A 24774-nucleotide genomic window follows, 5' to 3' on the forward strand; every position below is an offset into this window, starting at 1 on the left:
CTCAGAATTTTCTCTATTTTGACATGACTTTCGTTGCAATTACATACTGTCGCATGAACAATTTGCTAACTTAAGCACTAATAATAATAATAAATTAAAAAAATAATGCTGTAGTGCGTTGCAACAGCATATGACATTCGTGTCGGCAAAAGAGGAGGAACATATTACATTCGTGTCGGCAACTCAAGAGATGTTTGAAGGAGAAACGATACGAACAAACATATCAGATTCCACGGTTACCAAAGACTATTGTAGAGATCTAAAGTGAAGCTTAATTCCCCTTTCCTTCTTTGCTTTTAAAATCTGCAGCGGACAACCGCGGAATCGGCTGGTCCGGTGGTGCAAGATAAATCAGAGGATTGGCATGCTTGTGTGTGTTTTTTCAGCAAATGTACCATTATTTACCCTTTTTGATAAAATAGGTACAAAATTGCGACGGTCATAAACAATGCGCACACGTCGTTCTACTTTACGTAGAGTTCCCATTTCATTATACTAAAAACAGCACACCCGGGAATAAGGAACACGTAAGGTATTTACAAAAAGTAAAAAGTCATGGGAGTTACTGACACCTAGGGGTAGAAACAGCGCACAGCTCTGGTAGAAATCTGTCGAGTCCGCCTTCAGCCCACCCAGCAAATAATTTATTTATGTATGTATTTAAGTTTAGAGGGTAATGGCAGCGTGACGTCAATACGTCGGTAGCGCGTCCTCGCCAGTGTGACGAATAAATGTTATATTCATAAGTTTGTGGGAAGGAAGTCATGCTTTGTTTCACTTACTAACGGGTTCAAGCAATGTATTTTTTCGTCCAGACATTATTTTAAACAGAAACCAATTATTAATTATTTGATCCAAACTTTCTGTATAAAGTGTATTTTCAATATTGACTTTCATCCCCTTAGCGTTTTGTTCTTTTTATGAGAACTGTTGAATGTGATTTTATTTTGTTGTATATTACATGTTAAATACTTTTTCAGAAAGGGTGTCTAATTTATGTACAAGCTTGCTGACGAAAACAATTCAGTATTGTATATGGGCGCATTTCAGTCTTGTTTATGAGCAAACCAATTTTCAGTTGTGTGTTTTTTTTTTTTTTAATTTTCAGCGTTTCAGTATTGTAAATTAGTGCATTTCACTTGTATTTGGGAGCAAAACGAAATCAGTAGCACGTATGAGAGTGTTTCGTTGTGCGTATGAAAGCGTTTCAGTAGTGTGTATGTGACCATTTCAGTTGTGTGTATGGGAGGTTTTTTCACGTAGGTGTGTCAAAGGATTTCAGTAGATTATATGCGCACGTTTCAACGTGTTGTGTGTGTGCGCGTATTTCACCATAGTGTGTGAGAGGTATTTATATATGACGTCATCGGAACTCCTTTCCTTAGTCTTTCAAAGTCAAACATGTCCGCTGCCCAAAAGTCATGAAGTGGCCGAACTCAAGCAATGCCATAACTTGGTGACATACTGCATAGAATATATATTTAATATAATCCATATTTGTGTTGATTATTCTCTTAAAATAACGCTTTTGCTCATTTAGTAAACATGCATGCTTTTAATTTAGAGGTTGCATTTTTTTTAAGACGATCGGGACAGCCAATAGGAAGTCGTGTAGTCGCTGGCGTTCATGTGACGTTTGAGGATGGGCATTCTTTTTTTAATTTATTATTATTATTAGTGCTTAAGTTAGCAAATTGTTCATGCGACAGTATGTAATTGCAACGAAAGTCATGTCAAAATAGAGAAAATTCTGAGATCGATTTTGAACCGGAAGTCCCGCCTACATCGTTATTTGATTGACAGGCTAAAACGGGAGCCAGAGAAGACCATCGGACATGATTTTGAAGAGGCGAATAAAAAAACCCATCGAATCTCCATGTGGTAGCAACGGGGAAGGCTGTTGGGGTGAGCAGAAGTGACCGTGAGACGGAGACAGCCTTATTTTGATCTGTATCGGCGTCAAAGAGCGCGTAACTCACTTGATGCAGAAGAGCTAAGCTATGCTATATGCTATAAACTATGCTAACGTCGCCAGGCCATTATACAGTATTTCTTTCGATGTTTAGAATGAGAAATAATACACAACGTTTTGATTTTTATGATGTTTGAGGTATTCTGACTGAAATGCAGTGGAATCGAGGTCACCAGTAGTCATTTCCATTACCTGTAATTGTAAATTTGAATGTGAGATACTATTGCAGTCAGATGCATATGAGATGTCATTTAGTTGGCACGACTTTGATCGCCACTGTTTTGCTTGTTGAATAACAAATGAAAAGTGAGTCATACATGGTGTTTCAAAAGATAATTGTCAATGTTTTATTAAATGAAATTGCAACCTAAAATTGTGTAATATTGTATTATTATCGAAAATGGTTCTACGTCGATTGTTTTTTTGCAGACAAATGTAGCTTTTTCTAAAGAAATGAGACGAAAAACAAATGTCTTGGTATAAATAAATAAATAATTATAATAAACAGGTCATGTCTTATGGAAGCATTAAAACTTCATTGAAGATTCCTGTGCATTGATGGCGAGCCTCCCAGCGTAAAGAACCAAGCACCATGGTCATTGAGGAAACTCGACGGTGTGGTAGGAGACTTTTTTTGGGACTGTAGGAGGAAACCAGAGGACCCATGCAGGCATGGGAGAACATGCAAACTCCACACAGGATGGCCGCATCCCCGATTGGAATCCTGGATCTCTGCACTGCGAGGCAGACGTGCCAACCACTCGATCGCCGTGGCGCCCATCCATTAAATGTTAAATAAATTATTATTTTTTTTAAATGTTGGATTGTTAAGCGAGCGTGTCATAGTGTTTGTTTGTATGAGCGCATTTCACTAGTGTGTATGAGCACTTTTCAGTAATGTGTATGAGCGCATTTCACACATGTGTATGAGCGCATTTCACACATGTGTATGAGCGGATTTCACACGTGTGTATGAGCGCATTTCAGTATTGTGTATGAGCGACATTTTCACCCATGTGTATGAGCGCATTTCAGTAATGTGTATGAGCGCATTTCACACATGTGTATGAGCGGATTTCACACGTGTGTATGAGCGCATTTCAGTATTGTGTATGAGCGACATTTTCACCCATGTGTATGAGCGCATTTCAGTAATGTGTATGAGCGCATTTCACACGTGTGTATGAGCGCATTTCAGTATTGTGTATGAGCGACATTTTCACCCATGTGTATGAGCGCATTTCAGTAATGTGTATGAGCGCATTTCACACATGTGTATGAGCGGATTTCACACGTGTGTATGAGCGCATTTCAGTATTGTGTATGAGCGACATTTTCACCCATGTGTATGAGCGCATTTCACACATGTGTATGAGCGCATTTCACACATGTGTATGAGCGGATTTCACCCATGTGTATGAGCGCATTTCAGTAATGTGTATGAGCGACATTTTCACCCATGTGTCTGAGCGCATTTCACACATGTGTATGAGCGGATTTCACACGTGTGTATGAGCGCATTTCAGTATTGTGTATGAGCGACATTTTCACCCATGTGTATGAGCGCATTTCAGTAATGTGTATGAGCGCATTTCAGTAATGTGTATGAGCGCATTTCACTAGTGTGTATGAGCGACAACATTTTCACCCATGTGTATGAGCGTATTTCACTAGTGTGTATGAGCGCATTTCACTAGTGTGTATGAGCGAAAACATTTCACCTATGTGTATGAGCGCATTCTACTAGTGAGTGTGAGAGCGATTCCTGAATTATGTCCCGAACGGCGCCTCATAGATGTAAACTTGGCAGCTGTGGAGTGGGCATTTGGAGACCGCCTTCTACCCTCGATTGTGCGTCCGTGTGTGATAGTAGAAAAACATACACATACGCAAATCACCCAAACAATAGTTGTGCCGCCGTCCGGGTGCGGGGTTGATTTCGATAAATATTCAGTGGTATTGCCCCACAATGTTGGCATACTTATGAATGAAATATAATGACATCGGCCGCATAGTTCTGTGGAGCTCTGAATCTCTCGGCCTGCAACTCGATCAAATCCATTTACACCATCTGTGCCACAACTTATACCTGTTTTTTATTTTTTTTTATTTAATGTATTTATTTTTTTTGCTGGTTTAGATTCTCATCGACCTTCTGTCACCAAATGTCAGATGGGCCACGGCGTGTAATAAAAAAATATCTTAGGTCCTCCGAAACACCCAGTGAGGTGCAACCAGTTCTGCCAAATTCCAAAACATCTTAAAATAGACTTTTCCCCGGCATGAAAATGAAGATCTGACCAAAAGCAATAAATTCAGTTCATGTTTTTAAAAACCTCATTCAGCTGGAACAGTCCAGAATCACCTGCCAGCATTTGCTTCTAATGGTACCGACACCTAGCTTGCAGGCAACTGGCTACCTGCTATACTTACCGTCAGATTTATTTTTTCGAATTGAGGTATTTGATTAAATTCACAAGTTGTTAAAATGCTTTTTAAAGTAAATTAGGGATATGTTTTTTCACAGGGCCCAGTCTTGTGTCTGTTCAAATATTATCAATACATTGGTTTAATTAGCGTCTCTGAGTCCATTTTTATTTATGTTTATTAACCACATCAAGTCATTAACATACCTCTGAAAGCAGAAATATTGCGAATTCTGCAACAATGCTGAATCCATTTTTTTTTTGTTTTCTAGTCTTATGCCCAGTTCTTGGCAAATGATATTTTCTTATTTTCTGGGAGTGGATAAAGTTTCTGTAAAACATAAGGTAACATGTCAGCGTGTGGCTGCAGGGGTGTGCATGGCATATGATTAATACCTCGCCAGTCGAATTCTATTACTGATTTGTTCTTTTTTTTACACTGACCTTTTGACAAATGTAAAACAATATTTTGACGACTATGACATAAAATTTTTAAACTCACCTTTAAGTCAGCTTTATCAACACATGAAAGTCCTACCAGTAAATAGAAATTATGAAAAAAAGACTGAGAGGAAGATCTTAGAACTGAATAAATACATTATATACTTTCATATCCAACCATATATTTTCTATATGCGCTTATCCTCAAGGTCATGGGTGTGCTGGAGCTTATCCCATTTAACATTGGGCAAGAAACGATGTGCACTAGGGACTTGATGAATTACAGGGCACATACAGACAAGCATTTCTACTATTATTCTCCATATTTAATGAAGTAGAAATTGTACTTTCACAAAATTTGGGGTGGTTTGGGTGTCACTTTATTTTCTTTTTTTTCATTTTCAATATTTATCCAGGGGCAGCACAGTGTAATAGGATTAGCCTTTCTGTGGCACAGTTCAGATGATCGGGGATCAAACCTCAGATCGGGTTCTCCTGTTTGAGTTATGTTCTCCCTGTGCTTGTTTAAATTTTGTCTGGGTAATCTGGCTCCTTCCCAAATTCCAAAAATATGAATTATAATTGAAAATCAGAATTTGCCTGTCAGTGTGGATGTAAATGGTTGTTCATCTGTTTGTGCCCAAGACCAGCTCGTATTGACTCCAGTTCACCATTAAGCCTAAAGAAGGTTATAGAAAATGGATGAATTAATATTTTGTATTTATCTCCATAACCGTTGCAGCAGGATTTGTTACTGTTCTTCTGCTGATTGTGACTTATTTAAGAACTGTGTGATGCATTACTCACACAAAGTGGTGGCAAGCTGTACTGTAACTAACCATTTCATGGTTGGAATTTTTTTATGGTCCTCTTGATGGGGGCCCTGGGTTAAGAATCATTAATTTAAACAATTGCCTGGACTGTTAACACATGGACGTTTTACATGCAATGATCATCAATCTGTTATTATTATTATTATTATTATTATTATTATTTTAATGGGAATATTGTTTTGAAATCCAAGCCAATTGAATGCTTTTTGTCATCCCAGAAAAGATTCCATTCATTATACATTTTAAAATAACCATGGTTTAAAATAAAAGTAGACATCTTTACATTTCTTTTTTACAGTGTCACACTTGCTTGTTGGCATTGCAACTTATGCCATGTTATAGAAATGTGCAATAGTTTTGTCAATACTAAGGTGTGTATACCATTATAAAAATGAGCTTAAAAAACAGCAGATATGTGCGTCTCCAGGTGCAAATTAACTTGTTCAAAACAAGGTATGAGATTTAAACCAAACCTGCATGCAATGTGCTATGAATAAATACACTCGCCTCTTTGTGTGCTGAAGATTGTTGAATGTCATGGTCTACTCCATTGTCCATTTGAGCACTTGGTAGATGGACAGCAAGCACTGAGCATTTCAGTGAAAATGAAATAAATCAAATGAAATAACCTAATTATTTTTAAACTTGAACAACTTTACTACCTTCATACCAAGATAACAAATTGAAAAAAATGGTACAAATGACCAATTGTAGGTAAAAAATTACCTGATTGGAGAACAATAGCCATCATGTTACACCGTTACTTTGGTAGACATGGTAGACACCAACAAATGATCAGCGTTCGCTTCATGAAATACTTAATGCCTGAACCTGAGCTGTGGCTTGCATATCCGGTTGACTCACACACAAGAACACGCTAAAGAAAAAGATCATGCACAGCGTGGAATATTCGTAGAATTATCCATTCATTTTTTGGGGGGTACGTTACTCATAAAACTTACATATCTTACTTGGTCGTTGTCCTCGAAAAAAGTGTTTTGTTTAAAATTTTTTTAAATGTTAAAATCGTATTCTGCAGGGAACTCACTGAGCCTCTCGTTCATCTTATTGAAGTCGTTCTGGTGAAAGTATGCATTGCAGTACAGTAGAACCTTTCATCGTCGTTGGCACCTTGTGGACAGAGAAGGAAACACCTATTTTTTCTGGCAAAGCATCATCACATCATGACAACGAGACACTCAATTAATCAGTACTGTGTTGCATTGAGATTTTGTCAGTTTGTCTGTAACAACTGCTTTTTGAACTGATTATTTTTTTGGGGGTGTAAGGGCTCTTAATTACAAGAGTCTGTTGGCATGCCATGATGAGGAAGGTATGGTAATTTTTCACCACTCAAAAAACATTTACACACAAAAGACAACACAAATTTCAGTCAGGTTGTTTGTTTATATCTGCAATATTGTGAGCAGTGAAATTTGGTGATTATAAGGGGAAGAAAAAAAATTGACTCTAAAAGTGGGTTCTCATTTGAACATCTGGCTGCACCACACATTCTGAAAACCACCCATACGGCTTCTGCTGACTATTTTGGGCATCTTCATTGTGCGACCCATGCCTCCCAATTTCCATAGCCTTCGGGTAAACGCACTGTTAAAAATTCCGTAGGGGTTGCTACAAAGCCATTTTTCGGTCATCGTTCATGGCAACTTTAACATATTGAATTTTGGTGACTTTTTGTGCATATTTAGGCCCTCACAAAAAAAAAAATAATAATATTTGTTCCCGAAATAGGAGGAATCTTGGTCACTGCTTGGGCCCTAATAATAATAATACAAAAAAAAAATACAAATCATAACACTACTAAATATCAGTATGCAACCAGGCTGTCTGTGGCAACTGCACAAGTCCTGCTAAATATGATTGTGAGGTCTTCTACAATTCAAGTAGATTAGTGAGAGGTAGTATCAAAAGCACATCATAATAAGCTATGTGCAAAGATACCAACTCTTACTCCTGTCAGCTGTTTAAGAGTCAGGTGGCAGGAGCAAAGAAAATGCCTTCACTCTGGTTGTCCATCATTCCGTACACATATAAGAATGTTATACAGGACAATGGGGAATACTGTAATAAATTAATGTATATCCATGTGTCTTAAAGTCTACAAATCAACAATGTATATACAGTATACTTTCTAAAAATATATACTGATGATATGCCATGGCACATAATGTCATTTTGTCTGTATGCGGCTTTATCTTGCTCAGATATAACCCAAAAGTGGTAAGCTCATCCACTTGTACAGTAATCTTATAAACATTCTACATTTTGGATGGCCTTGCAGGATACTATACTAACAAACACACTCTAAATGGAATACTCACATTTTTAGGCTCTATTTTAACAAACAAGCTTATAAAGAAGCACTTTTATCCAGACAAAAGAAAGAATATCATAACCGGCGTGCGTGTGGGCTTAGGCGAGTGATTTCAGTGTGGTGACAGAGCCACGGCTCCGTTGTTAACGTGCAATTGATTGTGACATGCCGACGTTGACAGATTTTAATACAGTATATTTGGCACTGCTAAATAGTGTTTGCACCAGCGTCTATATGGGCTGAGTGATTCCAGGTGTCATCGCAATGATTAAATATAAACTCAAGCAACATGAGTGTTACATTAACTGATGAGTTCGGTGCCTGCATAGAAACAAACACAGAGTGACATACAGAACTAAAAAAAAAAAATAAAAAAAAAAAATCAAGTTCTTTCGTAACACAGTCCAAACATATTTTCCATTTTTGAGGTTGGGTTATCTGAACTCCTATAGACATGCTTAAAAGAAAGACTTTGAGGAAAAAGGGGATAATACCAATTGATATGGTTTGTATTATTAGTAGCATCTCTGTTGTTTTTTTTTTTTTTCAGAATAGCTTCATTAGTTTTTAAGTCATTTTGCATCTTTGCATGAGTTTGTTGGTTTATTTCAAACTGACCTGACATCGAACACAGCCTATTTTGAGGAGGGGGTTTTGTCTCATATAAACGCTAAACACATCCTCTCAGCTGTTGGGCCAACGTTGAGTATGAATTTGGTTCTGATTTACGACAGGGCAGAGCTTGTGGGTTGAGGACGTGGCAAGCAACTACCTCTTGTGAAAGTGGCAGGCAAGAGTTTAAAAAAAAAATGAGTGCCAATGAACACAGTAATGGAAGATTGCAATTTGCCTCAAGGCGAGCTGCTGAATTACAATTGGCACAGTGTGCAGAAACACCGGCAAGCACAAATAATAATGCACTTGCCCCGCTCACCACCAACTTGAACGAATATTCAAATATGCTTATCAAAACCTAACACAGGTAACGCTCTTAGCTAACTCTAATATGTGCATCCAATAACACTCACCGCAGCTCTTGGTTTGACATATTTTCTGCATTTATCCAACTGCTTAAAAATGATTAATACTAGGCGGGCCAAGATGCCGAGTCATGGGTGGACAAAACGATATGTGGTGACAGTGTTATGCAAATTAGTTGAGCTGATAAATCACACTGAAGCAAAATCCAAACGGTTTGTTCACAGATATTTTTAGGGAGTTTTTTTGTGTTTTGATGTGTTACAATAACGTCTATTTTTGATTGAACTGCCTCATTGCTCATTAAAGGTAGCCGTTTTTTAAGTCGTCACTTATTTGCTAATTTTTCCAAAATTACTCGATAAAAAAAAAAAAAAATCAGTTTCCTGATTAAAAAAATATAAACTCAGTTTGTTAGTGAGTGGCATCCGGGATGGATAATTCCTTTAATGAAAATATATGCATAAACATTGATATCTTGGTTCAACAGCTGTAAACAAGTCTAGACACTTACTTACCAACTACGCCAGGTAGGCAATGCCTGCTCCATTTTTGGCTCATATTCAAAGCTGGCTGAGTTCTACAAGTTCCTTTCTCAAAGCTGTTTTGCTCTGGTGTAATGTAACAATTCAGTCCCCTCTACGTAAACTTTATTGACTTTTTTTATTTTACCTCAATTAATTTTTGGTATGACCGCAGTATCTTTCGTATAGTTATTTAGTAAAGGTTGAGTCGGTATGTCAACAACACACCTATTGTATTTCCATGTTAGTTAAAGCCACACGCATGCCTGATGGTGACGTCTATGATCGGCCGAACGTTACTTGAGTTGAGTGATGAAAGCTATTTTAATTAAAAAGGTAATAAATAACACACAACGTGTAGTCAGTTGTTTTTTATGTATGTATATATATATATATATATATATGAATAATTACTTTGCTTGAGGGGGGGGCGGAACTTCTGACTCCCAGCGCAAAGGCCATGAGTCACGGCAGAGATGAGGCGAAAAATAGGGTAGCTTTCGGGCTCACATAGACATTATGGTCAGACAGACCGACCCTGGAGTGAACGACGTTTTGTTTGCTGTAATGTCTTATTTCACGAATCCGATCAATGATGTAATTTTTCAGTTCCACATAAAATGAAAAATATCGAACGATTTCAATCCACTTGATCAGATTGATGAAAAGTCTAGAGAAAAGTATAGTCTTACTGATGTCACCAATTTCGTCTTTTGCTGGAGAAATGACATAATTTATTTGAAGAAACTAAACCAGAATCTATTTCTAATTTTTTGAGGGTAAGTAAAAATGGAGTTAGTCCTATGTTTTCAAAAACTATTGAACTCCATTGTTTCAAATTCAAAGCCTTCGCTGCCACAGATATTTTTTTTCTAAACACTGGCTCACTATCCACTTATTCTCAGAAAGGACACAATTACATTATATTGCATGAACATATTGCTATGTCATAAAAGGCAACACGTAATTGCTATTAAAATGAGGTGATTTATCAGCAACGTTCACAGTTAATGTGTGAGCTACAAGTCTCACACGCTCGCATAGTCACAATCCCACAGAGTCGGTGTTGCACATTACCAAGGCATCAGTAGTGTTTTGACAGCTCTCAACTAGTGACATATGTAGCCAGGATATTAGATGGAACAAAGTGCAAACACGGATCCTGACAACAGCTTGTTATGCAAATGATAAAATGTTTGCAAAAACTGGCACATGTCACTCCACCACACAGTAGACACATTCATACTGTACATGCAAACAAACTGACAAATGCAAATCCAAAAAAGTGAAGTTTCAATCAGACCAGCAGAATGTCTGTCCTTCAACAGGATAATGCTCCAAAACACATCGCCCAAACCCTGAATGGCTAAGAACAAAACATTGGTCAATTCAGAAGAGTCCAGATGGAAATTCCATTGAAGATCAGTGGAAGATGCTGAAACAAGCAGTCTGGAGAACTGCTGGAGCAATTTGCTCTCAAGTGGGACAAGCTTGTTACAATGAAGTGTTGGCTACTCAGTGTTGGAAACTTGTGCTGCTATTTTGAGCCACTTTTCCAACCACACTCAACTTTTAATTATTTATTTATTTATTTATTTTAAGTGACTCGCAACAAATCTTAAAACATTGCAGTGACTTGCTGGCTACTCAGTGTTGCCCACTAGGTTGAAACTACATTCAGTGACTTTTCCATGCCCTCATAATTGCCAACCTTCCTGCTCTAATGATACATTTAGTGAATTTTATATACTTCTGTGCATTTTTGTTTTTTAAATCCACCGTGCAAACTAATACGAATTTTATATATTTGAGACTTTTGGATAATCTGAAACTCTTCCCAGTCCCATACGTTCAACCCTTTACATTTGGATTGTAAACCGCCATTGTTCTAAACCACCACTGGCTTTTTTAACCTAAACGCCCCTTCAAAAACAAATGCTCATCCGTCCATCCATTATCTGTACCGCTTGTCCTCACAAGGGTTTCCCGGGGTGCCTATCTCAGCTTTCTTCGGGTAGTAGGCGGGGTACACCCTGAACTGGTTGCTAGCCAATCGCAGGGCACACATAGAGAAACAACCATCCGCGCTCACACTCACACACACCACTGGGCAATTTAGAGTGTGGAATCAGTCTACCATGCATGTTGTTGGAATGTGGGAGGAAACCCGAGTACCCGGAGGAAACCCATGCAGGCCCAGGGAGAATATGCAAACTCCACACAGGAAGGCCAGAGCCGGAATCAAACCCTCTGCAGGTGGAAAGGCACTCCAGAGACCCAACACAACTATGTCAACTTTGCCGCATTGTCGTCAAGAAGTTGGATTTGTTTCCAGTCAGGGTTGGACTCCACTGAGGCTTCCCTTTGTCTCTGAGTCTCTTCATAAACTTTCTGAAACGAATTTCTAGATGCAGTTGAGGCATTGAGAGGCTCCAGATTGGTGGCCTCAGTTTTACATTTCTGCTTTTGCAGATCGAATGGCTCTGCTGGCTTCATCAAGCTTTGATGTTCAACTCTGGTGGAGATATTTATCTTCTGAGTTAAGTGGTTGGGATGAGAATCACTTCCTCCAAATCTGAGGTCATTGTCCTCAGGTGGAAATAAAGGCGGGAGGGCCAACTCTTTTATCATGAAGGAAATCCTTCCCTAACGGAAGGCGTTCAAGTATCTTGGGTTCTTCAATAGGGAGGGAACAATGTGTGAATGTGAACTCTCCGTTTGTCTGTTGGCGTAAAAGCAGCTGAGGCGAAAAGCAAAGCCCTCGATTTACTGTTTGATCTACGTTTCCACCATCACCTATGCCCATGAGCTAGTGGTTGTGATTGAAAGAACACAATCAAAGATGCAAACAGATGAAATTAGTTTCCTCTTCGAGAAAGGGTGAAAAGCTTGGTATTCCGAAAGGGAGTCCTCTGCATCAAAAGGATACAGATGGAAATCTGGTTTGGATTCTTCCTTCACTCCATCCTGTTGAGGTGTTCTGGCACGTCCTTATGAGTAGGTGGCTCTGGGGATCACCCAGGACAGGCTCGAGATGTACGTGCTGGCCTCGGAACACTACAAGATCCCACAGTTAGATCCGGACAAAGTGACCGTGAGAGGGAAGTTCGGGATTTCATGCATTTCCTGCTGCCCCTGGAACATGAATTTGAGTTTGCATGATGGCGATAAGGGTCCTACACTGTAATATTTTCTTTCTCAGGCTAGTTAGTTTAATATTTCTATTGGACCACATAAACCAATGCCACGTTTTTATCATTTCAACAAATGTGAGTTTTTTTATTTTTCTTTAATGGATGGGTGCCAACACATTCTCTGTGAAATAAATATGAGGGGCCAACTTACACCACGAAACACAGACATTTCTGTTCTCAGATAAGAGGAATTAAGAAGCTAATATCCAAAACTGTGGATGAGCAAACAAATTAGTAAGCTATAATAGAAATCGCATTGCTCTTTAAATTTCAGTGTCGGGATGTGGGAGGATGATTGTGGGTGTCTGGCTGACTCATTTAGATACTGAGTGTGCGTGGGTGTGTGTGTGAGGTTGCATGTTTTTGTGCGTGCGTGTTCAATCTTCATTCTTTTCTGTAGCTCTGCTCCGTCACACCTAGCCTCATCTCATGCCAAACCATCTGTCAACTACAAGACCAATATAAACACACATCCAGTATAGACACCCACACACCCACCAGGATTGATCCCACCCTTTCCTCAGCTGTGCATCCATTCCCTTTTCAACCATGTTCCCTTCCTCTTTGTGCGTCTGGGCCATCAAGCAGTCAGAAGGCCATGCCGGTTTTGTGAGCCATTGATCTGTGGATGATACAGTGTCAGTCTGTATATGTGTGAACCTACGTCTAAGTCTATGTATTCTGGTTCTCCATTTGCGTTTTGATTTATTGCTGACCTTTTTTTTTTAGTGGACCATAACAATTTCCAGGCTGAGACATGCTGTTTGTCAAGTTTAAAAATGGAGGGGGAGATACGTACAATATCTCAGGGCCAGGCCGTGCGGTTCGCACCGAGGCCTTTAGTGAAGTCCTACTTAGTCCAACTTGAATAAATATAATACCATTTTTATGACACCACGACTGGAGAAATTATGTACAGACTCACTTACGCACTACTGGGTGTTGGATGTTGGCGCACGAGAGTGAGCTTCTCCTAACAGTCTTGAATGGCCTTGCAAGTATATCTGCAATAAAACCCACACTTTTCCCTCCTTCGGCCATTGTAGGATAGAATATATTTTAGATTTTTGAACGGTCGCCGGGTAAGTGTCTGGTGTTAATTTGTTGATTCCGCAAAGTACTGCCCACTCACAAGTGATTATCAAATCACCTAGAAGCCTCCTAGAATGCTCACTGCAACCAACTCGTGATGTGATTGGCTGTCGCAACTGTTTATCAATCCTAGGAGCCCGTTCACTCACAAAGGACAGACGCCCACACGGTTCATTATGAAGGCGTACCGTACTCTAAAATCTGCAGGGCGTCACAAGCAAGCTGAATTCTAATTGGATAAAAACTCGCACTTAAAAATATAACATTCTTGAAGGCCTTGACTGCTCACGACTGCAATATCAAAATTTTTAGAGTTATGAATAAATTAGCGACAATATTTTGGAACGACATTGTAGTTAAGCAATGAGACGGTTGGAGTCAGGAGATCATGTCAAAAGATGTACAAAAAAAATACAATTAAAACAGAACATTGAAAGCTATACAAAAATGTATTGCAGATATAGTAATCTAAGTTTTTTTTAATGCATTTCCTTGTGCAACGTGTAATTACATTGTGCATGACATCACCAGAGACTTCAGCAAATATCACAAGACAGCAAGGGCTTCCTACGTACGTTAGGAAAAGGATGACATTTTAATTTCTAGGTCTGGGAAATTACTTTGATGCATGTGCTTTTCTGTGACGATGGAGGTGGTGCTGGGCGGTTTTGAAAACATCATCTATCACGATGTAGGTCATTTTATATCATGATAACGATATACCACAACATAGATATTTTAAGTTATTCTATAATAACCAACTTAGAGGCTGTAAAACAAGATGTATGAGTGCTAACACCCTGATAAATCATCTTATGTAGGCTGATTTCTTTCAGAGCAGTGCTGGGTTACAACAGCTGTTGACTCTGAGTATGGTATTCAATTTGATAGAAGAAACTATGCCCAAACGAGTGTTGTTATTATCTGTAGAGCAGAAGGGAACAACTAGGTTGTATTTCCATCATTTTACCTGTTTCTGGAAGTTCGTAGATTTCTATGCCGTTTGAATGCTTCTCAGAATTGGATCATTGCGCCCCTGTCAAATGCTGGTTTTAATACTTTGAGATACCAGTGACCTATGTGGAAACACTGGTCCGATTGCCTTTTAAAACATATTATTGTTTATTTTTTTTTAATGACATCTTACTTTTACCGTTTCTTCTTCTTAAATGTTCATTATTTTACTGAGTATTGTATGTAAAAAAATATACCATTAGTCTGCTTAATAAGATTGATTGATATAATAACATACTGTGTTCTCAGGTGAATTTTCAAGACATTAATTAGACATAGAGCTGTAACCATTAGTGATAATAAGATAATCTAAATAAGCAAAATAAAGTTTTCGACATTGTCAGTAATAAAATAAAAATAATAACTAATAATAATAACTATTTTTAAAAGTTTCTGTACCTCATTGCTTCTCAATTATTTTCTGTTACGCCCCCCCAAGCAAGAAGAAAACAATTTGCGCCCCCAACTATAAATAATAGCATTTTCGTTGCAAAACAGACCAACAACGTAGAGTTAATACTCGCTGCGCACAATAGGCAAGGAGAGTACCACTGCCAACTACTGGAGTGAATATGCAATTACACTTTATTGTAGTACAGCAGAAAAAAAGCATGTTCCCCAGGTTCACACATGCCAGGGGAAGGTGGCCCACTATTTGAGAAACACTGCATTACCGTATGTTTAAATGGAACCTTTTGATAAAACAGAATGAAAACACTCCATATAAGCACCTCAACTGGGATAAAAGAGCTCTTCTGATTAATGTAGTGGCGCATACATATGTAACCAGTTGACCTTGAGATCTTAAGTCAGAATGATTTCAGTCGGAATGTCAAAAAAAAAAAATCTCCACGTAAACCTTGTTACTGTGATATAATTTTTTGACTTGCATTTTTAAGATTTCATGTGCCTGTGTGCTTCACGATTGTCTTTGGTGATAGAAGAGGTTTGTTGAGAGAAGGATTCTTTACATATGAACGTTTTCAGCTCCGCGTCATACCCCTTTTTGTTGTGATGACGCCAATATATGCACAATCTGCTTATGTAAATCAAGGTGTGTGTGAGCAAAAATATTGAATGTAAAAGATTCGTCATAGGACTCATTCATAATGAATATGAAACAACTAAACAGGGCCCAGTCTTCGAATATCAGCAGTAGGAGTTATGTACAAGGTACCGCATCGGCAGTACAAAGATGCTATGACAAGGACACCAGGTCAATGTGCGGATGATTTCACCATCACACACAAACATCAAGATTGTGTTCCAAGCCTCACAAACATGGCAGCTGAGCTCAAGAGCAATTGATTTAAGAGAAAAGATCATGAAGTCCTGGGGGAACTCAGCTACCTCCTGCTTGCTATGGCTAAAGAAAGAAGTGCCATGAGAATCCCTAATGGATAATGTTAACATAGCACTGCCAACTATCGCAATCCGAATCAATTTATTGCCATTGTCTTGGAATGGTATATTCACAACTAGGATTTATTTACTTTTTGGTCCAGTGGTGCAACATGAAATATAAATAGTAATAATAAAATTAAATACATAAATAGTAAACAATGGACATTAGCATAAACAATGTGCAATATTCATCGGGCAGAGGTGCAAAGTTTTAAGTGGTACCAGTTTTACTGAGTGTTCATCCATATGACAAGTAAGAGGAAGAACTTGTACTAGCCAGGAGGTTCTTGTCTAAATTAGCTTCTTGCTTGAGTTGAAAGGGTCAAACAGGTTCTCTCCAGGGTGAGTAGAGTCAGCTGTTAGCTGACCTGAATGCCCTCAGGTCCTGTAGATGTACTGGTCCTTGATGGATTGGAGCAGGGTTCTTCAATCCTGTTCCTCGAGGGCCGGTGTCCTGCCCGTTTTGCATCTTACCCTGCTGCAACGCACCTGAACGATCGTTATCTAACTTTTGTAGACCTTCTCTGATCATTTGAATCAGCTGTGTTGCAGCTGGGAGAATTGGAAAACCTGCAGGATACCAGCCCTTGAGGAACAGGCTTGAGGACCCCTAGATTGGAGCTTCCAGCCATTACCTTCTCAGCAGTGCACACGGTGTGCTGCAGTCCGTCCCTGGCTGTGGCACCAGATGGACTCGATGATGGCCATATAGAACTGTTCTAACATGTTGGTTGGCACCCGGAGTTTGCTCAACTACCGCCCAAAGCACATCCTGTGCAGGACCTTTTAGATGCGGGATCTGATGGTCCGCTCCCACTTGAGATCCAGAGTGGTGGTGGTGCCCAGAAAGCAGAGAGAGTCCACGATTGAGGTTGTGGAATCTGTGAGTGGGCAATGTGAGGCTGTGACCTTGCTGAAGTTTATGATTATCTCTTTTGTTTTCTGTATATTATAATCCAGGTTGTTGCAGTTGCACCAGGACACCAGCGGTAGCACGTCCCTCTTGTAGGCATACTCATCACTGTATGAAATAAGATCAAGTCCACAAACTTGATCAGTTTCCAGACTAATAGCCAGAGGTTCAGCAGTTGGTGTATAGGGAGAAGAGCCAGGAAAAATTACATAGCCCTCAGGGATTCCAGTGCTGATGGTGTTTACGTCCACTAAAGTCTTCCCCAGCCGCACACATTGTGACCCACCTGCATAGGGCATGTTGAGCTGAGATAGCTTGTCCTGGAGTAGCGCTGACAGGATGGAGTTGAAGGCAAGGCAGTCTGTTGTCATTTATTCCTGTAACCCGCGACCTCTTGGAAACAGGGACAATAATAGTGGATCACAGGCTGACACATGACGTGACTCCAGTGAGATGTGGGAAATGTCAGTGTATACGATACAATACAATACATCAATGCATTAATTTATATTGCGCGTTTCACAACACCTGGAGCTGTAACAAAGCGCTTTCCATATGATGTAACACTGGGGCAAGGCCATTTAAAGATTGGGATTATGTGATCCGTCTACCGAGCTCCAGTTAAAAGACGAGCATCAGCATTTTGGACCAGTTTGAGGCGCTTGAGAGAGGACTGGCTGACTCCAAAATAAAGTGCAATCCAGTAATCTATCCTAAATGTGACAAAAGCATGGACTACTGTTTCTAAATGCTGCTGAGAAAGAAAGTGCTTCACTTTAGCAAACTGCCGAAGATGAAAGAAGTTGGATCGAACAACAGCACTGATTTGTCGATCTAATTTAAAATCACTGTCCAATTTAAAACCCAAGTTTGAGACTGTTGGCTTTAAATTCGATGCCGGGCGTCCAAGGTCAACAGGGTTGAAAGAAGAAGGGCCACTGGGACAGAACACCATAACCATTGAAATTCAGAAAATTAAATGACATCCAGAGTTTGATTTCCTGTAGATAGGACAAGTGGTCTCAAGGAGAAAGTGTCTTTTTTGCTTTGCTTATCTAGAAAGAGTCTTCAGGAATTTGGGAGGGACACTGTCTGGCCCAGAGGCTTTGTGGAGGTGCATCCATCTAAACTAACACGCGCAACATGTTCATAGATTAACAATTCAGGCTGAGGTGGGCGAGGGCGTTAGAGACCACAGTGATGCTGTTAGGGGGGCACAGGGGTGTCTGGGGACGTTGATCGGTTTACAAAGCGAAAGCAGTGGCCGATTTGCCTATGAGTGAGGGCCAGGTTGTTCACAACTTCAGAATCTGACTGATATTTTCAGATGTATCAGTCATTCCAAAGACGCTTGGCTACAAGACCAACCAAATCGAGCATGGTCAACCTCCATGGAAGCGGAAGCTAACGGAAAAATAATTCGCAACCAAAGAGAGTGAAGCATAGAGAAAGAAATGCCAAAGAAATATAGCAAGATGTCCACGGGCACTTAAGACGCCCAAGAAAAGACACACAGCTTACCTGCCTTAAGAGGTACACAAGAAAGGTAGATGCCAGGATAATAAACTTGATGTTCTCCAACAAACCAGCTTTAGACTTCTCTCAGTGGCAAGATCACAAGAACGCTGAGAGAAAAATACTGGACAAAGACACTAATTTCAAAATTATTATGCAAATTATATTTTTCTCTGACTTGTATTTCCTTAGCAAGGGGCACACAACATAATTATCAAGTCACAGAGTGTTATCGAATAATTTGAATCTTTTTAAACCAATAACTGAAATTTTGTCAAAAATATCCTGTTCCAATTTATTATGCACAGCAATGCGTCAAAACATGTTATAGGTTGTAGAGAACTGAAAATAGCCATTGGTTGAATATTCAGCATCAGGGGGTATTATTTGCTGAAAATGAAAAGCTATTTCATTAAAAAAAAAAAAAAAAAACGTTTTAACAGATCAAGTTACATTTGAATATATCACCACTTATTTAATAGCAGCTTTGCGACAACCACGAGGAAGCAGCTTGAAGGGCATCTCGGCCAAATACCCAAAGAGGGTGTGGTGGATCCTAAATATTTAGCTGGATGTTAAGAATAAGATCCAGGCCATTAACAACTATGCCCTGGCAGTAATCAGATATGCTGGCCTAATACCCTGACCACTGAAGTTGATGCAAGCCGCTGATGTCAAGAAAATAAAGTTCCTTACATTAGATGGAGGGTTTCACCCCAGTACAAGATCCTGAGGCTCTACACCAGTGATCACTAGCTCTGGTCCGCGTGGGCGCCAATATGAGCTGGTGGCTCGTGGTGACCACAATGCGTTAAGAGGTAAACCAACAGGCCAACCTGCTTAGTGAATGTCTCAGGCAACAGAATCCCAGTAATTGGAAGTAGCCAGATGGACTGTCATGGAAAGACAAACCCCACCTTGCATGTAACACTGACAAATTGAAGAAATGGCTGACATTGAGAAATCATTCCAGTGGCTGGGAAAGGCTTGATTGAAAGGTAGCAGGGAGGTACTAATCATCGCTACATAAGAATAGGTCCTAAACACAAGATCAGTAGAGGCTGGGGTCTACCAGATCAGACAAGGGCCCCCGGTGCAGGCTGTGCAAGGAAGTCCCAGATACAGTGCAGCATATCGCAGTAGGGTGTAAGATGTGCAATGCATACATGGAACTGCATAAACAGGATTCAGGAATAGTGAACCGGAACCTTTACCAGACATGGACTGCAGTTTCCAGAATAAGGATTTCAGACACTACCAAAGGTGGTTGAGAACAACCAGAATCCTGTTGGAATTCCATATCCAGAATGCCAAACAGGTATTAGCCAGCCAGTCTAAAATAGAGGTGGTGGATGAACATCAGAAGGCAGCGGTCGTGATAGATGCCGCAAACGCCACTAATAGCAAATATCTGTTTAAAAAAATCAAAGAGCCACAAAAGGCTGGAGATCAAATCCTTCATAGAACCCTCAACCTCCCATTCCTATGGACCTAAGCTGGAAAGTCTGTACGGAGAATGCCATGCTTATATTATCAGTGTGTAACCCCACCAATACTCGCCCTACCACACCCGCACCAATAGTGATGGAGGTGCTATTACAATATCCATCAGATTGTAATGATTAGAATTCATTGAATGATTCCTGCAATGATTCAGCCGGATTCTCCCATGCTGGTGTCATATGATGAATAGAATACCATACCATACCGCGCACATCTGTACAGAGTAAATCTCTGCCTGCACCCTGGTACAGAACACCAAAATCATGTTTTAACCATCCGTGCTATAAAATAGAGCAGGTGTTGGCCAGTCTATAATTTTGTCCAGGAATGGATAAAATCCAGACAAACCCAGCCCGATTGTATTTACCTGGCCTAAGTGATTACAATTTTTTTGTTTGTTTCAAATTGATAACTAATCATTTTATGTTGAACACGGGCTTTTTGCTTAGTTGACAGTAATCAACATCGATGGTACTAAAACCGTGCACTTTTCAGTTCAGAAACGCCCAAGAAAAAGTAATCCTCCTGCTGCACCGTCGTCACCACGTCCTACATATCTGATCAAACTTTAGGATGACTCCATATTTTATTGCTTTTAGAGGCTGAAAACATTGTCTGTACATTTAATGAAAGCTTTATGATAGCAACTGTGTAGATTGTTTCTGTTTGCATGCATTCCAATGGGCTGCATTTATTTGAGTCAGTTCTAAAAGAAATAAAGTAAAGCAGTCTGAATAAGATAATTACTAAATGGCTGAGATAAAATTGTTGGACCCACTGGCACAAGTTTCTTTCTTTTTATGCCATCTGATTTCTGTCTGTAGTAATAAAGCTTTGCTAAGTTTGGTGGCGTACCAAGTCGTGGATGTCTGAAAATGAGTATTTAATGGCAAAACAATCCACCGAAGAGCTCTTGGAGTTTCATCAATCACATCTGCGCATCTACATCAGCTAATGGATTGCTCAGTGGTACCAGCAGGGGGTTCTCTGCATTGACTGTTTTTCTCCATCTTCCTCCTCACTGACATATGGTGTTTTCCAAGTCGGAGGTCTTTACGACTTATTTAGTATAATGTAATGGTTGGTGTAAAAAAATGACACCACCTGTACTGTGCTTCTCCATTTGAAACATTTATGCTGTCAAAATGGCGTTTCGGAAATGCTTTACCACATTTGGAAAAGGATGTCAAAATGGAATAGTAATGTTCCTCTTTACAGGAGACCTGATGCCTAAAACAAATTCCGTAAATGTGAGATGTACCACTGTAGTTTAGACCTTTGGCAGAAAACATGTGAGTGGAAGTTAGGAGAGAGACCGAGTTGCAGGAAAAAAAAATGGACAGTTTTAAGGAATGCTTCTGTCATTCCCAGTAGCACCTCCTCCTGCTGCTCACTCACACACACTTACCCATTTATACACACTCACATACACAGAGCTATCCATAATAGATGCTAGCTGTAGGCAAACACTGCAGGGCTGGACTTTATAGCACAGCTGGATGTGCATGGAAGGCAGAGACGACATGGTAGAGCAGGTACCCCAGAGAATACTGGCACACGCTTCTCTCTTTTTGTCCCTCTCTGCCCCTCTCTCTCTCTCTCTGCTCATTGTCGCTTCTACAGATACTCACTTGCACCACGCTGTTTGTGCTGTGACTGCAGAAAGCAGTATGCTACATGCCTCTTTTGCTGGTCGCGTGAGCAGGCGTGTGTCGGTGTGCGCGTGCGTGCGAGTGAGCCTCATTCTTGCATTTTTGTCTGAGTAAAAGCTGGTAGGAGTCAATAGGCTTTTGTGGATAGCAGAGAGAGTGAAAGTACTGCAGCTTCAACTGTGAAATTTAAACCAGAAGTGTCATTTGGTTTGTTCAGTAGAAAGGGGTGTGTACAACCATATTTTGAGTTGGTTTGTATTCATGCTCAGAGCTGTAGGCATAATGAAATGGTGTCGGTTGAAGGTGCCATCCCCTTGTCCACACTATTGAGTCTGGACTCCGTACAATGAGATTTGTGATACTCTTTTCAACTTAAGTTCACTGTTGCATTTCACTGAGTAGAAGCAAACATTCATATGTATAGGACAGTGGTCCTCAACCACCAGGCGGTGGAATGCTACCAGGCTGTGGGTGGATTTGGAACGGGCCGCACAGATGAAAGAAAAAAAAAACTTGACAGTTTATTTATTATCTGAGGCTGAAAATATTTTAAATTGAAAAGTGACATTATTCTCTGTTACGTGCGTCTGTGACAATATGCTAATTGTCTGGGACGTGTAATGCTAATCGTAAACCGCAAGCTAGCAAAAGGAGTAAAAAAAAAATGTATTTGGAAAGTTTCTGGAAAGTTGCCCAGTAACGAGCCAACACAAAACCGATGACCAAGCAGAAAAAGAAAGGTTCATTTCACAGACAATATTAGTAGACCTGTTTGAAATATGGATTTACTTTGACGGGTGATTTCCACGTATGAACAAAGCCAGCTTTTCATATATGTGACGAGCGGTTCTTGATTTAGCAGTATGGTGAGTTATATATTTTCTTGCACTTTATATTAGTTTTGTGGTGACTTACGTTGGCGCATTTCAGCAGGACATTGCTAATATGGTAACATAAAGGTGGAGCTTCACAAGTGTGACCAAAGTGACCATATTAAAGCGACGTTTTTCCCCTTGTCATAATGTTGGTGCTGCTAGTAAAGGTACATAAAAATACACAGCGGATTCACGTTTGTTGTTTTGTCACAATTCACTGATTAAGACAAAAGTGATAGCAGACTCCAAAATAGGCAGTGACTGAAGGTTGGTGCGTGATTGTCCTGTCAAAACATCTCCAGTGAGGAAAGAATCTAGTTGTGTTTGTGGGCTCCACACGACAGGCAATTAACATAATTTCATCCAAGTATTTAAAAAAAAGGTCTTAAGATAAATGTTTACACTTTTTTACAAATCCATTGCAGTGATGTGCAGAATAAAGGCAAAATAATGAAACCTAAATGAAAATTCTTGGCCAAAATTGAAAACTGAAAATAAGGCAACCAAGGCCAAAAATAAATTACAGTACCTTACATTCAGCTGGATTGTTTTCTGCTCTTTACCCAATTTATCAACGGGAGCTCTCTTCCTCCTTCTGACCAATGCTTGTCCTCAGTGACCAGGCAGTCTTTTCACCCTGGGTGATTGGCTGGCTTTTGCGGTGGGGGAATTTTGGGCTCCTTTCTCCGCCGCTTCCCCCCACTCAGTTAAGCTAAGCCGGAAGCGCATGTGTGGCCAACCAAGGTGCACCATGGACATTCCCGGCACCATGACGCAACTCTATGCCCGCCTGGATGAATCTAATCTTATTCTGAGCTCCAAGGCAATGCCCTGCAACGTCCCAGTCATGATGGCCACAGAACAGGGCTTCACACATTTTCTTTCTTGCATGTGGCATCACAACATCCTGTTTCAGCCATGTTGTTTCAATTATATTTTTTTCAGGGGCCAGATTTCTGGTGCATCCCCAATTAAAATGTCATCATTTGAAGTGCTTCTGGATCTAAGTATATAAATGCAGTAACAGGAAAAGTGGGCTCTCCTGTGACATAAGAGAAGAAATGGGATTTTGTTGCACTTAATTGCTTCCTTATTACAGTGACCACTGAATTAATGATCATGGTCAACTGAACGCTTTCTGGTTCTCAGTAAGAAGGTTCTGAAAAGAAGTCATAAAGTTATGTATCTCACAGAAGGCGAGTAAATTAATTATGATTTTTTTAGAAGGGTACAGTAAAAACTTAAAAACATAAATTATATAAAGCTGGGAGAGCCAACGCCAGAGCAAAAATGCATGACAGTTGTTTCAAGAGGCATCATTATCTTTGTCTTGTATTATAGTCATGCGTGTGTGCGCTTATAAGTGTGTCTTTGCATGTACGGCTGTGTGGGTTGGTGGGTGGGTTTTGTGTGCAGTGCTCTGCCACGTAAAGCATATTTCAGCGCTCTAAATGTGGTTCTTATTACACAGCAGAGCATTTAGCCAAGACCAACCATCTGCAGCACTCTTTTTCTCTCTCCCTTGCTCACTGCAAAATACAGTATGAATGTTATGCGAGTGCAAGCACATAGTCCAACTATGATGGGTGGTCTTCTTCTTTCCTTAAAATTTCTCTCTAATTTGCATCGTTACTTAGCAGCCAGGAGAGAGATGTGTTTATTACTTTCATGCTATCTTGCATTACATTTCTGCTTCTATAACCATCATGATCGTCTTGTGGTAGTTGATGAATTCACACTGTCATGCATGAGACCCACTGCAAATCATGGGCATTACTGTATTAACTGTTCTAAACGTAGGCATTTAATTCAAAGTCACCATAAGTAACAGATGACAGATTGTGTTGGACACTTTTACCCTTCTATGTTATTTTGTAGAAAGACTTGTGAGGAAGCTGGGCAATATTTCATCTCATAGGGAAACTTTTTAGAGGAATGAGGTTGACATGGGCTTTGAACAGCACCCAATCTGCCCCACATTTTACATTCCTTTAAAGATTTTTTTTTTTTTTTACATTGAGACTCAATGATGACGAGGCATCTAATGGTAAAGCATAAACAGTTACAGCTAGTCCGCATTTATTTTAAAAAGATAGTTTCACT

General features: G+C 39.8%; 1 protein-coding gene across 11 annotated transcripts in view; it reads left to right on the top strand.

Moving 5' to 3' along the window:
- rbfox1 (RNA binding fox-1 homolog 1) overlaps nt 1-24774 on the top strand; it is a 265406-nt gene that overhangs the window by 185918 nt on the left and 54714 nt on the right. Inside the window, exon 1 of one of the 11 annotated variants that reach the window (XM_088316627.1) lies at nt 21580-21679. The exons of the other annotated variants lie outside the window; for them this stretch is intronic. Coding sequence (XP_088172753.1) covers nt 21644-21679 — 36 coding nt within the window. The 5' untranslated portion in view covers nt 21580-21643. Of the gene's footprint in view, nt 1-21579; nt 21680-24774 lie in introns of those variants that run through there. 11 annotated transcript variants of the gene reach the window in all.

The sequence above is a fragment of the Idiotropiscis lumnitzeri genome, chromosome 15, assembly GCF_059441095.1.
Source record: "Idiotropiscis lumnitzeri isolate Australia: NSW breed Sydney's pygmy pipehorse chromosome 15, RoL_Ilum_1.0, whole genome shotgun sequence".
Lineage (NCBI taxonomy): Eukaryota > Metazoa > Chordata > Actinopteri > Syngnathiformes > Syngnathidae > Idiotropiscis > Idiotropiscis lumnitzeri.